The sequence below is a fragment of the Salarias fasciatus genome, chromosome 2 (genome assembly GCF_902148845.1).
Source record: "Salarias fasciatus chromosome 2, fSalaFa1.1, whole genome shotgun sequence".
Lineage (NCBI taxonomy): Eukaryota > Metazoa > Chordata > Actinopteri > Blenniiformes > Blenniidae > Salarias > Salarias fasciatus.
In genome coordinates this window covers 21,239,339-21,253,113 of record NC_043746.1, presented here as the reverse complement: position 1 = coordinate 21,253,113, position 13,775 = coordinate 21,239,339, and the positions used below count along the sequence as shown (strand labels likewise).

Below are 13,775 nucleotides of genomic sequence, written 5' to 3'. Positions count from 1 at the left end.
ATGACTTCCTGGTATAACAGCCATGAATTTAACGAACGTCAAGCTCTGCACAAGACCTCATGACAAGCTGCTAATTAAAGTCAGGGGTCTGGAAGGACAGTGGAACTTCAGCTTTACCCACAGATGATGTAAAAGGTTGAGTCTGTATAAATAAAGGAGTTTCTTTTCAACTGCAACCACACAATCTCTGCTTTCACGGCTCTGTAAATGGCAAACAAGGATGAAGTTTAGGAAGATGCTATAATTACCTTTATCATGTTGATTGCTATTCTAAAAACAGCATTGACTTTACTGGTCCCTTGAAGGCTGTTTCTGTCTCGACTCAAAGGCTGTTGTGATTTTGATCTGCGAGTTTGCTGATTGCAGTGTGTGTGTTTTAACACCGACTCGTCTGGTTTCAGGTGGTGGGCCTGCACATGCAGGGCCTGGGCTGCGATGAGATGCTGCAGGGGTTTGCCGTCGCCATCAAAATGGGCGCCACCAAAGCAGACTTTGACAGGACGGTTGCCATTCACCCCACCTCATCCGAGGAGTTCGTCACCATGCGTTAACACCAACACACCGACCCATGCCCAGACAAGCATACCAGGACAGAGTCAGTCCTGCTTAGTACTCCCACATCTGCTTGATGACTTGCTTTATTAAAACTACCTACAAACTTCCATTTCTTCCATTTAAGTGACATTTTTTGTGCGCAGTGTTTCACTTTTTTCTAATTCCTACCTTAATGGACCAAGACCAGGTTATGGCCTTCCCAAACTGTACTGTGGGTCTTGATTATCGATTGAATACTATGAGCTCCTTTTTCAATGATTGTGAAATGGAAGTGATGGATCTGCAGGAGTTGTTATCATCAGATTGCTTTAGAAGTCAAATGATTTCTCTCCTAGTGTTTGTGTTTGATTTGTTAGTCATTTGTCACATAAATATTAACGAACACTGCTGCTTTTTAAGGAACCTATTAACTACCAATGCAAGCTCATGACATATACATACTGTACTGTTCAAAAGATTCAATAAACCTGCAGCTTATTTCTTAACTGCTGTGATTTGTCATCATTTGCTGACTAGGCTGAACGGTATGTGGTAATACTGTTACACTGCCCCTCCTTGGATGTGTTTACAATGCACGTGGGCCGGGCTAATAATGACTCATTCAGTTACATTTATAAAAGAAGGATAATGAGATGGACAGGTGTATTCACGCTGAAACCAAAGTGAGACTGGGCTAATCCAAAATGTAGCCTCAAGAGCTACAGACAGCTGTGTTCTTATGCCACTGGAATGCTTGGTTTTCCTTTTAGATGTTACCACAGAATGATGCATTTGTGGGATGGATAGTTTCACTGAATATGTGTTCCACTTATTTCAAAAGGTGCAACACATATCAAATGTTTAAAAACATTTGCCAGTCTGTTATATTTTATTTATGCATGAGACACTTGAGTTGGTACATTTGGGTTGTCCTCAGAATTTAAACCATCTTCCATGCAGTGAGTGTAGGCTGAGGGTAGGAACCTGAAAACTCATATTCATAAGCTCACTTCTATCATGTCTATTTTATTATAAAGGTTAAAAAAATTGTAGAAACAGGCACGAACAACAATACTGAAAGAGAGTATCGTTTATCATAAAAATAACTTATACCCTGCGAACTTATAATGACCTTGTTGGCACAGCGGCCCCTCAAGTATCGCGATGTTTTGCCTGAACAGCGGCGTTTTCGCTTCTCTCGTGAGATTACGTCAGACGTCACGGGGGGCGTCACTGTGTTTGTGCCGCTTTACGTCCATAGTTACGGTCAGTTGGCCATAGATTCTCAAAATGGACACAGATCATGCCGAACAAACCTCACCGTGAAAAGGTAGGGTTGGACGTTTAACAGCCTTTAAATCTACTTATTAGTGGCTTAATTTGGGCCAGCTGAAAGTGCTCTACGGCAGGTTGCGGAGGCTGCTAGCTAACAGCGCTAACTAGCTTGATAAGCTAAGTGCGGCTCTGTATCCGCCGGTGTCGGCGGAGCTCCAGCTCAGACAACCGGCAGAAGATTTTAATGGACTAACCGAGTGACAGTTGTTTAATTCGGCCGGCTGACATATGTGTTAAGCGTTGTGACTGTAGCCGTGCTAACACTGTTGCGTGACGGTGTCGCCAGAGCCTGAGAGGTGATGTCTTGGCGTTAATCTGCCTCAAGTGGGTTAAGTTTGTCGACCGGGGCTGTGTGTGACTCTGTCCAGCCAGTTCCTGCGCCTCAGTCCCGAGTCCTGCCACTGCGAGGATGTTCCCCAGCCTGGCCCACCGACCGTGGCACGTCTTCTGCAGGGTCTCCCTGCAGCACAGGCCGCCCCTGTCTCAGCGATCCCCGAGGTTCTCCCAGAGCTACGGTGAGCAGCCAGATCTCCGTGATCCTATTCTAGCTGATTGATTGATTGGCCGAGACATCGATTGTTTTGAGTTGATCGATGCTAAAGCTAAGCTCTGAAGCTATGCTCATGCCAGAAGTATGTGTAGTTTGTTATAATACTGCAGTTAAAAGTGACATCCAGATCATGATTGCTGTCAGTAATCTTTCCAAAGCTTAAAATCTTACTTCTCTACAAGTAAATCTCAGAATATGAAACATCCAGAACCCTGATTTCCTCAGAAGGAAGTTTACTAATCGTTCCCAGAGTCAGAAGAAGCCATGTGAAGCCGCTTTGCTGACACACTCTCTCTTTTTAAACCATGCCTATTTGCTCATTGAATACTAGATTTAACTAAAGTTAATACCTGTATGACTTTCTTGATTGCCTTGTTTCATTGTCTTTTATTACCTTGTAAAGCACTGTGAACCCTGTGTCTGAATGGTGTCATAGAAATACATTTCCCTTGCCTTTCTTTACTATTTTCCAATGTACAAGCCCATGATGACATGCTTTGTGTGCAAGTATTTGCTTAACACACTTAACAGATTATACATTCAAAATTATATCCATTTTTACTTTCTTCACTCCTCTTATAGTTAAGGAGTGTTTTATTGTACTGTGTTGATCAGGACAAAACACAACACACTTCATTGTCATCTGAGGAGAAGTTATTTTTGTTTACACCAGGCATTAACTCATTTAGATGTGTTCTGTCATGTAAAAAAAAACAACATGAAAATTATACTGTTTTCTAACATGTATAATCTATTAATTTGGAAAGTACCAACAGATTACTGATGATTATTTATGAGCTACTCTCATTCATTTCTTTTCATCAGTAATGTTGGTTTTGCATGAATAAAGCAATTTTCCTGCCACTTTTTGCAGGGTTTCAAAGCGGGGGGATTCACTGCCTGCGGTTCAGCTTGCCTGACTGTCGTCTCACATCTCTGGGACTGACCAAGGTCCAGTATTACTCCACGTCCGGCAGCAGTAAAGATGAACCCCCTAAATCGCCGCCGGGTGACGCTCCCTCGGCAGAAAAGGTTCTGTCTGGTGCTGCTAAAGTGTCCCCCGCATCTATGGGTGAGTCATGTTTGCACCTTCAATCTTTGATGTGTTTTTTGTTATTAGTTCGTTAATGTAATATGAAGGAGTAGTGTTGTTACCGTGATGGGGTGATTATTGTTAGTACAGGCATGGTGTGCTGAAATATTTGCAGCTTCCTGCTTTAGTTTTTTTAATTCCTGTCTGTGTAAACAGAAATGTTTATTTTGAGATGTTTCTGGGAGTCAGGAAGTGAAAATGTATCTCTCTGTATCAGCTTTGAAAATCTCAATTCTTTCTTAGGCATAACGCCTCAGGGCCTGACAAAAGCGGAGACAATTCAAGTTAAAGGTAAAGCGCTACCCACATCTGTCCATTGTGTTTTTCTTCGTGCTTGTTATGTTGTTATTTGTGGCTTGAACAACATTGAGATTTTATTTCCACTCCGGTGTCACACAGTTCGGGCTGTCCTGAAGAAAAGGGAATATGGAGCTAAATACACTCAGAATAACTTCATCACTGCTGTCAGAGCCATGAATGAGTTCTGTCTTAAACCAAGGTACTTCCTTTTCCCCATTCGATCTCTTTAATGAAAAATGTATTTCACACAGTAATGCTAAACTACACATAGCCGCCACCGTGCTAACCGACATGCTCTCAGGCCAAACATTCCGTTGAGTTAATGAGAAACCATGCTGTTGTGGTTTACTAATACAAAACTCCAGGCCATTATTAAGTTTATTCTAAAACTTGGCTCTCTGTTCTCAGTGATTTGGAGCAACTACGAAAGATCCGAAGGCGCAGCCCGCACGACGACACCGAGGCTTTCACGGTGTTCCTGCGGTCAGACGTGGAGGCCAAGTCAGTCTTCAACCTCTCACATCTCCAAACTGTCTCCTGACAAATATAAAGCACCATTTCTACTGATCCAGTTCTCTCTCTGTGTGGCGTTCAGGGCACTGGATGTGTGGGGAAGCCATGAAGCTCTCGCTAGAGAGAGAAACCTCAGGAAGGAAGTGGAGCGAGAGTACCAAGAAAGTAGGTTTTTTTTTTTTTCATTGTTGTGTGAAAGCTGCGGCTCGCTGGCTTGCTTTGTGCTTTGTGTTTTCTGCTGCTGTGAGGGTTATTTACTGCCAATTGTACAAAACTCTTTATCACTGATATACAGCAAGACAAAACTGTGAATTATGTTGCTTTTTCGTAACTGAAGGAAAAAAAACACCTTCTTGAATCGTTTTGTTCACTAAAGTCAGCTTAACAGAAAGACATGGCTCAGTTCAGAATATTGTCTAATAACTAAAGTCATTCGCTCATTTCCAAAGAGATACATTATGATCGTTCATCACCTCTGACCTCTCTGCTCTGGACTGAAATTAATGCCTTTTGTACTCGAGAGGAGCTTCTCTCAGTTCAAACTGAACACAAGAATAGAGAGGAAATATGAGTCAAATTCCTTTTTGGCATGGATGTCGAACGCATCCATGTACCAGTGGAAAATAGAATGTTTGGGATGGAGTTGAAGAGGAAAGTCACATTGTGGATGTTCAGCAGAGAAATCTCCAGCCAATTGTGAGATGCTGGCACCTCCGTGTCGACGTGAGGAAAGTTTTCAGCACCTCGTTGGATCTGTGTGACCAAGAATAAAGAGTTCCGATGGCAAAAGCGAGCCCAAGGTGTACCAAATGTCATGACGTGAAATCGTGGGACGGATTTTAAAGGACGATAACGTCACTATCCGAAATGTCTTGAAGTCCTGTGATCACATTCATTCCACAGCTTTGATTCTTTTGTTGTCGTTTCATCACAAACTAAATCGTCTTTTTTTTTTCTGATCTTCAGATATCTTTCGAAATCAGCAGTTATTGAAAGAATATAAAGATTTCTGGGGAAACACAAAGGTGAGCTCTCAGATTTGGTGGTTGTTTTTGATATAAAAGTGATGTCGACCCTCTGCTGTCAGTGTGCCAAGCTGCCCTGATAACACGCTGTGGTGTTTGTGTGACCTTTGTCCTCGCCGCAGAGGTCACCGTATTTATATGACAATGTTATTATGTGTCCACATTCTTTCTGCCCGCCCTCTTTGCTGTACAGTGCTTATCTGGTATGCCGTGGTATATTCTATACTGCGCTGGCCTGTTTTTCTAGAATATCCCCTCTTATGTCCCGTGAGGAAAATCTGAAAGATCAATACTGAAATAAACAGCAAGAATAATATAAATATTTTAGTTTATTCAAAATGGAAATTGTAATACATGTGATATACTTCTTTCTTTCCATCTTTCTTGTAGCCGCGATCAGGAAAGCGGGCGACATTTCTTCAGGGACCGGGGAAGGTGGTCATGGTCGCCATTTGCATGTAAGTTGTGGGATTCCTGCCGCTCTCCTCGGTTTTCTGACTTTGACGTCTCCCTGCACTCGGTGACTTTATTGAGCCGCAGCGGGACAGTCTGGATTACACGGAGCCGTGTTCTCAGCAGGGTTACTACGCAAAGCAGGCTGGATCAGTATCAAAGCAAACAAGGACGAGTTCCAGCAAAACAAAACAGATACCGGAAGGATTAGACCTGATTTCCACAAAGAAGAACCGATGTGAAGCAAAAGGTTTTAACGGCATGCAAACTTTGATTCACGTGCTGCTGCTCTTGATTGGATTATATTGATTGTGTTAAAGAGCATGTGCGGTCACATGAGGTTTAGAGTCGACAGAAAGGCTCATGAGACCCGGTAAGTGAAGGACTCAGGATTCACCAGCACAGAGAGGAAAAGAGGAAGACCGTTCTTCTCATTACTGTTTTATAAACAACAGGAATGATTTTCAGTTTAGCTTTTATATTTTATCTAATGGATATATTAATTTTAAATACTATGAATGGTAGAGGTAATATTTTTGAGTAATCCAGCCCAGTTTTGACTTTATATATATATAATGTATTTCAAGTGAGTTAATAATTTCTCACATCTTGTTATAAAACTCAATGCATACAGCTCCAGCATGTAACAGAATTGTAGTTCACAAACCGATACACCTGCTCCACTTTTTTTTTTACTTTTTTTTTACAAAAAATCTTTTGAGTCATCAGAATAGCTTTTATTTTGGTTCCTTTTCTGTTCATAAACATTTGAAAGCTTTTCTGTCACTCAAGACAACAAACACATTTGGGCTGGGACAATATAATTCTTTCCCGATATAATTTTTTTCCAAATTTTTTGAGTTTTTGATTCGATGTTGATTCTTCATTTCTCCTTTTTTTATGGTTATTTTTTTTCTGTTTAACACCAGTTAAAAAGTATAATGATGTTGTCTATAGACTATATCAGCAACCATATTTTCCCTAAAAAATGCACATCACATCTGAGTCTAATTTTTTTTTTTTTTTTTTATCTTTGAATGTTACTTTCGAAAGCTTTCACTGTGTATAAAAGAAGCTAAAATAAAAGCATAAGAAATGTAGTTAAACCCAGCCATTTCATTGTTCTCTTCCTAAAATACAGCACATACTAGTAAATATTTTAAGTTGTCTGCCATTCTCAGATATAATATGCTATACACCACTAGATGGAGAATCAAAAACCTTTCGCCCTCTGCTGGACAAACACAAGAACCTTTTTTTTTTTTTTTTTCTTTCTTTCTTTCCAACCAGAATTCCAAACGTTAAACAAGAATGAAGTCTTAAGTTTTCAGTTTGGTCAAAAAAAAAAAAAATAAAAATAAAACAAAAATCAATTTTTCAACAAAATAATCCCAATACTTATGTGACTCGATTTTTTTTTTTCATTTCCCCCCCCACCCCTTCAAACCCATGAAACAGTTGCTTTCTATTTAATTTGTCCTGTATTCCACATGCATTAAAATGGATACAGTTTAATAAATCTGTTGATTTCATTCATGATGTTTCCGATTAATGGTTTCTAGCCTTAGTTTCTCCTCATCAACCCTCCTTTGTGAAGAGATGCTCTGTCCACATCAGAAGGTCTTCTCTTGATTCCATGCTCAGCTCTTTACTGTTTTTTTTTTTTTGTTTTTTAATTATTCCTGGCAGCAGTTAAACTCATGTTTGTCTTTATTTCCAGCAATGGGTTGAACTTCTTCTTCAAGCTCCTGGCTTGGGTCTACACTGGATCAGCCAGCATGTTCTCAGAAGCCATCCACTCTCTGGCCGACACCTGCAACCAGGCGCTGCTGGCTCTGGGAATCAGTCAGTCTGTCCGCAACCCGGACGCCGGTCACCCGTGAGTACCCGAATGGATGCACCGCCATCGGAGCGATTCAAGACGAGGGATACTGCTCAGAGGTTTAGACAGCCCGGGCAGTACTATCATTGTAGTCATTGAAATGTTCCAATTAGGATTATGTTTGTCAGCGCCGACAGCAGGCGGGGTCATAGGTTCGCTGGAGCCGATCCCAGCTGACTCTAGGTAAAGGTAGCACACACCCTGCAGAGGCCACCAGTCCATCACACAGAGAGACAGATAAGCACACAGTCACGTTTATAAACCGTTCAGACACTAATTAACCCCCACTTAACTTCAAATGCATATTTTATGGCTTTGGGCAGACGTCCATTTTTCTTCCCACTGCTTATTCAGATCAGGGTGTTGACTCCTGGTGTGAGAAGTGCAGTCCGGCTTATAATTCACCATTTTTTCAAAAGAATAAATTTTACGCAAAGGTTTAACTTAAACATATTGCTTGCATGACTTTAAAGGTAAAATATGTCAGCTTAAGGTTACAAACTGGAAAAAAATAGAATTAACCAAAAAACATACAACAAACATACAATCATGTAATTACAGTTGGCTTGTCTGAATTTAAGGTGACATTCAGTCTGTGAAACGCAAAACTAATGCATCGCATTATTTCTGAACCATGTAATGAACAAGAAAAAAATGATCACAAACATATAAAAAAAAAAAGGCTATTTTTTCCAAATAGTGTGATATAACTTGTGTGTTTCACTTATCAAAGAGATTTTTATACAATTACAAGTTTTAAGAACCATGAGTTGTTTACTTTTAACTGAATATATATTTCGATGAGCCCTCGTCCATCCATCCTTGGTACCGTTTCATCCTGTGCACAGTTGCGGGATGCTCAAGCTAATCCAAGCTAACGGAGGGCGAGGACAGGATGCACCAGTGGGACAGGGACAGATCTCAAGTTCAAACAGCAAAGCACACACACTCAAGTTCACCTCACATGCATGTTTTTGGAATGTTGGAAGAAACCCAGAGTATTCTGAGGAAACTCTACACACATGCGGGGAGAATACACACACACACACACACACACACACACACACACACACACACACACACACACACACACACACACACACACACACACACACACACACACACACACACACACACACACACACACACACACACACACACACACACACACACACACACACACTCCAGAAAGGAATGACTGGTATTTGAACCTATGACATTTTTGCTGTCTGGTGTTTTTACCTCAGGACTGCTCCACCGTGTGGCCTCGCTGGCAACTGCAGCTGGTGGTGCACAGTTCAAAATATTGCAACCAAACTCAGCATCTGCAGGAAACTCAGTGACTTTAATTGAGATCATTAATTCGGAGCCGTCTGCGTTTTCCAGGTATGGCTTCTCCAACATGCGCTACATCGCCTCTCTCATCAGCGGCGTGGGCATTTTCATGATGGGAGCAGGCCTCTCCTGGTACCACGGCATCATGGGATTGCTGCATCCAGAGCCCATTGAGTCTTTGTTATGGGTGAGCGGTCTGCACACATTTCTGTCTGTGTGTCTGAACACTTCCAACCAGTGTTTGACGTCCCTCTGTTGTAGGCTTACTGTATTCTGGCGGGCTCTCTGGTGTCAGAAGGAGGTGAGTTAGTGGATGTTTGGTGACGTTTACATTGTGCTGCCTGTTGTTTTTCCTCACCCACTTCCTGTTTTCCCCCCCTCAGCCACTTTACTAGTTGCCGTCAATGAGATAAGGAGGAGCGCCCACCAGCATGGACTCTCTTTCTATGAATATGGTATGTTGAGCTCTGATCTGGCACTTGCTGTGTTCATCAGAGACGGTAAACAATTTTTTACTTTTATTCTCTACATTTGAACACGCTTAATCCTGCCTCTTTTTTTAATATATGAAGAGTGATATAGTTATGTAGTTTAAAAATGTCAGGACTTCCTGTTTCTGTTTAAAAAAAAAAATACAATTGTTTCTTTTTATATGAATACTAGCCAGGTCTGACTGAAAATGATCCGATTCATTGGTACTGATAAAGCTGTTGTATCGATGCTGACCAACGGTTTTACAAACAGTTATAGTGTATATTTGCACTTATCTTGCCTCAGATGAGCATTTTGTATCAGTGGAGATTTGTGCTATTGGAGAATCTGCACCTTTTTAGAAGTGTGTGTAGTGACCTCTGCTGTCCTGAAGATGTCGGGAGGGTTTTCTCGTTGGTGTAAACAGAATCTTTATTTTTAAAAATGAGGCCAACACAGGACTTGTTGTGATCAGCGGAGTGAAGAGGAAAAGTCTTTGATTCTCTGCTGCTTCTCCAGGCCTCGTCATCAGAACCAATCTTAAATCATGTATTGTTCTGATTGTTTACACCAGCCGTGTCTGGATCTGAGACGTAGATGTTGCTCTGTTCCTGCAGTGATGCAGAGCCGAGACCCCAGCACCAATGTGGTGCTGCTGGAGGACGCCGCGGCCGTGCTGGGAGTCGTCCTGGCTGCCGGCTGCATGGGCCTCACCTCACTCACAGGTAAAGACGGGAACTTGGACTCAGTCCTGCTTCAATGTGTTTTTTTTTTTTTTGTAACACGACTGCGCCCGTCTTCGTGGTGGCAGGTAACCCCCTGTATGACAGCCTGGGCTCGCTGGGCGTGGGCACGCTGCTGGGCACCGTCTCCGCCTTCCTCATCTACACCAACACGGAGGCCCTGCTGGGACGCTCCATACAGGCCGAGCGCGTTCAGAAGCTCACCGAGTTTCTGGAGAACGACCCCGCCGTCAGGTCAGCCAGCGTCACAAACCCACACGCCAAATGTTCTCGCACAGTCAACTCCAAACACGAAGCACGGTCCTGTTACTGGAGCTGGACTCACTCGAAGGGACAATAATAAAGCTCAGAGTCATCCAGCCGGGACTTTACAGGCCCGTAAAAGTTGATGAACAGCAGCCAGGCTGTAAATAGAGCAGCAGGTATTTACTGGAGGTGTCCTGCTGCTGTCTGTGCTCAGAGCAGAGGCAGTCATATCAGCGTGCAGGTGTGAGGGACGAACTCTTCACCAACAGTCAGTCTCATGTAGACCAGACAGGAATCCTCCATCACGTCCAGCACTGGTGCTTCTCTTTAACCTCCTGCTGAATTTCTGTGTGTTTTTGGATGAACAGAGCAATCCACGATGTGAAGGCCACCGACATGGGGCTGAGCAAAGTGCGCTTTAAGGCCGAGGTGGACTTCGATGGCCGGGTGGTGACGCGGTCTTATCTGGAAAAACAAGACATTGACCAAATCCTCAATGTGAGTTTCGGTTCTTTTAATTCAGTATTTTTTTTGTCTTCATGTTTATAATTCATGGAATTTTAAACCTTTCCTTCCTCTCAATTACTAAGATTAAGGAATCGGAATGTATTGCTCACGACTACTTATCCAGTGAACTTAAATTTCTTAACCAAGTGTCCAGTATTGGGTATTGATCTGCGCCATTTTGTATATCGTCCTAACGATCACAGAGATCACCGTGTGTTCATGTTTAGGATTACAGAGGTACCGTTTGTCTCCGATGTTTGTCTCCCAGCTGTAAATGTGACTGAAGAAAAACGTGTGTGTGTGTGTTTGTGTTTGTCTCTGCAGGACATCCAGCAGGTGAAGACCCCCGAGGAGCTGGAGAGCTTCATGCTGAAACACGGAGAGAACATCATCGACACGCTCGGCGCCGAGGTGGACCGCCTGGAGAAGGAACTCAAGGTACTGGAGTTCAGATAGTAGTGTTGGAGCGGTTTGTCTTCTGCCTGAAACTGCTCCATTTACCGTTCAGTCATGATATTATGACAAATAACACATTGTGTAAGAACACACAACACATTCTCTTTCCTTTTATTTCATCTTTTCATTGGCGTATTTAACCTTTTTACTTTAACTGTCAACCTTATGAGTGTTTCGCATTCTAGCTACCTTCTGAACCAGATTTCTGTGATCATTCTTCTGTAGCAACGCAACCCAGAGGTTCGCCATGTGGACCTGGAGATTCTATAATCCCTCTGGGGTCTGCAAGGAGGAAACGTCCTGCTGGTTCCACAGGAACCACAGAAGAAGAAAAGATGAAAGGAGTGGCCAGCCTGCCTCGTGAAATGCCTCCCCTTCTGACATCCTCCAAAAAAAAAAAAAAACAAACAAAACAGCACATAAACACAAACACAGCCCGCACAAGTCGTCAAGTCTTACCGCAGAAGGTGAACTTCAGTGAAACGACGGTGTTGATTTCACCCGGCCAGAGATTCAAGCCGGAGCCTCTCTGGGAGCAGAAAGAAACAAGGAATGCTCTGCTGCGACTGTTTAGTCTGTCGGTGGTTGACTGGATGTCACATTCCTCCATAAATGTGTCAGTTTCACAGATATCGTCTCAAATCGGACCGGGATCATCAACACGCCTGGACTTTACGTTGTTTGAACCACAGTGATGGTTTTTCCTTCATTAGTGCAGAGGAAACCAAGACCTACGTATTCACATCCGATTTATTTAATGGTTAGACTATATTAGATTTTTTTTTTATATATATATATATACATAGAGAGAGAAACTTGAATAACATGATGCTGCAGAATCTTTCATCAAGACGGATGTTTTGATGTCAAAGCAGAAATGATTTCAAACTAAACAGGTGAGACTCATCGGACGTCAGTGACAGAGTTGAAGAGTGGAGTGTATTTAATGAACGTCAGCTTATGCAAAATTAGAAAACAAGACGTTAAAACTCAAATTTGTTTTTTTTTTTTTTTTTTTTTTTTTTTTTTTTTGTGGTATTATGAAATTGAACAGTTGTTTCTGAACTGTTTGCCGGACGTCATATTTCACTGCAGAGACGGAACCTGCCAGGCGGCGGCCGCGGCTTCTCTTCTTTCACTCCTCCCGTCTCTCACTGCCAGGTAGAAGCTATGTGCCCTGATGTTCTCCAAATCTGAGGCTGAGAAACCTCGTCCGGTGAGGTTTTTAGGTGATCAGCAGACCACTGATTGTATTGATCCAAAGAGGAGGTACTGGATGGACGGATTGAAGTGTCTTCGGCCCTTCCCCACACTTTGTAAATAAGTGGTTTATTTTGATGATGAAGCAGCTCAACTCTTCCTCAGTGTTTAGGAGCTCAGTCAACCTGTCAGAACAACCTCCTATAGTATTGTATGTGTGTGTGTGTGTGTGTATGCACGCAACAACGCAATCCGTTTCTGCTGAATACTCTGTAGAATCCATACAGTGGTGTAGCATCTGTTCTCATGGCACAGCTGCCTGTCAGTCATCTTACCGTGCTTCAGGAGGCGACCACAGCCAGATCATCTGAGTGGGGAAGCTGGATTTATATATATTTTTGTTTTTGAAGGTGTTAATAGTGACCCCCCCCTCCCCCTTTTTTTTTTTTTTTTTTTTTTTGGGTTATAACATTGTTGCCACTGCTGAAGGACTTGGAATAAATTTGAAATAATTTATTAAATTATATTGCTTTCCTTTGCTGTCTTTGAGTTATTTTGGGAGTGTATTTGTGTCAAAGATCCGTCGGCGGTTATCGTGTGTTGTTTATTGCTTATTGTTAAGTTGGAAAGCTGAAAAATGGGAAACATGTTTCCAAGCATGAGGCATTATAAGTTGACAGCATCATTCCTTTCTGTTGAGTTATATTGACATGCACTTCCTTGGTGTATGAACTTGTGAGAATATCTTTGAGAGGCTGTGGAGAGAGAGAGGAGGGAAAAAAAAAAACAAGACACCCGAAAACCATGGTGGATTTTGGAGAAAACGCTCCTCTAAAGGACTGTGAGGGGATAAAAAGGTACGTTTTCAATCCTCCTGTTTCCTGTTTACAGCTCGGATGGTTGACTGGAATGTAAAGCCAAGTCCATTAGATGGTGCAGTTGTGGGGATGTGATGGGTGGGGGGGTGGGGGGGGGGGGGGCAGTAGCCTGAGCGCTGACGTCAATAAAAACAGTCATTTCCAACCAGTCTGCGCATTGACCGACCATTCAAAACATTACGCACAGCGCCGCGGCCGGACCACGCTCGACTACTCGACTGAAATAATTCTCCACCGAAGCCCGGGGAGCGGAG

General features: G+C 42.6%; 2 protein-coding genes across 4 annotated transcripts in view; both read left to right on the top strand.

The window, feature by feature from the left end:
* Positions 1-641, top strand: part of LOC115402616 (glutathione reductase, mitochondrial-like) — a 7,222-nt gene extending 6,581 nt beyond the window's left edge. For all 3 annotated transcript variants that reach the window (XM_030111123.1, XM_030111122.1, XM_030111129.1), the window contains one exon: positions 402-641. In XM_030111123.1, coding sequence (XP_029966983.1) covers positions 402-551 — 150 coding nt within the window. In that variant the 3' untranslated portion in view covers positions 552-641. The remainder of the gene's footprint in view (positions 1-401) is intronic.
* A 1,116-nt stretch (positions 642-1,757) lies between these two features.
* LOC115405658 (zinc transporter 9-like) lies at positions 1,758-11,873 on the top strand. The gene is made up of 18 exons (XM_030115296.1): positions 1,758-1,864; positions 2,238-2,384; positions 3,294-3,491; positions 3,756-3,803; positions 3,912-4,011; positions 4,221-4,313; positions 4,408-4,490; positions 5,292-5,350; positions 5,741-5,808; positions 7,524-7,682; positions 9,072-9,207; positions 9,282-9,321; positions 9,404-9,475; positions 10,109-10,216; positions 10,303-10,468; positions 10,849-10,978; positions 11,312-11,425; positions 11,669-11,873. Exons 2-18 carry the CDS (start codon positions 2,279-2,281, stop codon positions 11,711-11,713), a joined length of 1,725 nt encoding a protein of 574 aa, XP_029971156.1. The 5' UTR covers positions 1,758-1,864; positions 2,238-2,278; the 3' UTR covers positions 11,714-11,873.
* Positions 11,874-13,775: the final 1,902 nt, after the last annotated feature.

What these genes read in the sequence shown, in the direction of transcription:
- LOC115405658 (XM_030115296.1), top strand. Translation starts at nt 2,279, where the DNA reads ATGTTCCCCAGCCTGGCCCACCGACCGTGGCACGTCTTCTGCAGGGTC. An exon ending in GAGTTCTGTCTTAAACCAAG is followed by an intron (nt 4,012 to 4,220) that starts GTACTTCCTTTT and finishes CTCTGTTCTCAG; the next exon opens with TGATTTGGAGCAACTACGAA. An exon ending in AACCCGGACGCCGGTCACCC is followed by an intron (nt 7,683 to 9,071) that starts GTGAGTACCCGA and finishes TGCGTTTTCCAG; the next exon opens with GTATGGCTTCTCCAACATGC.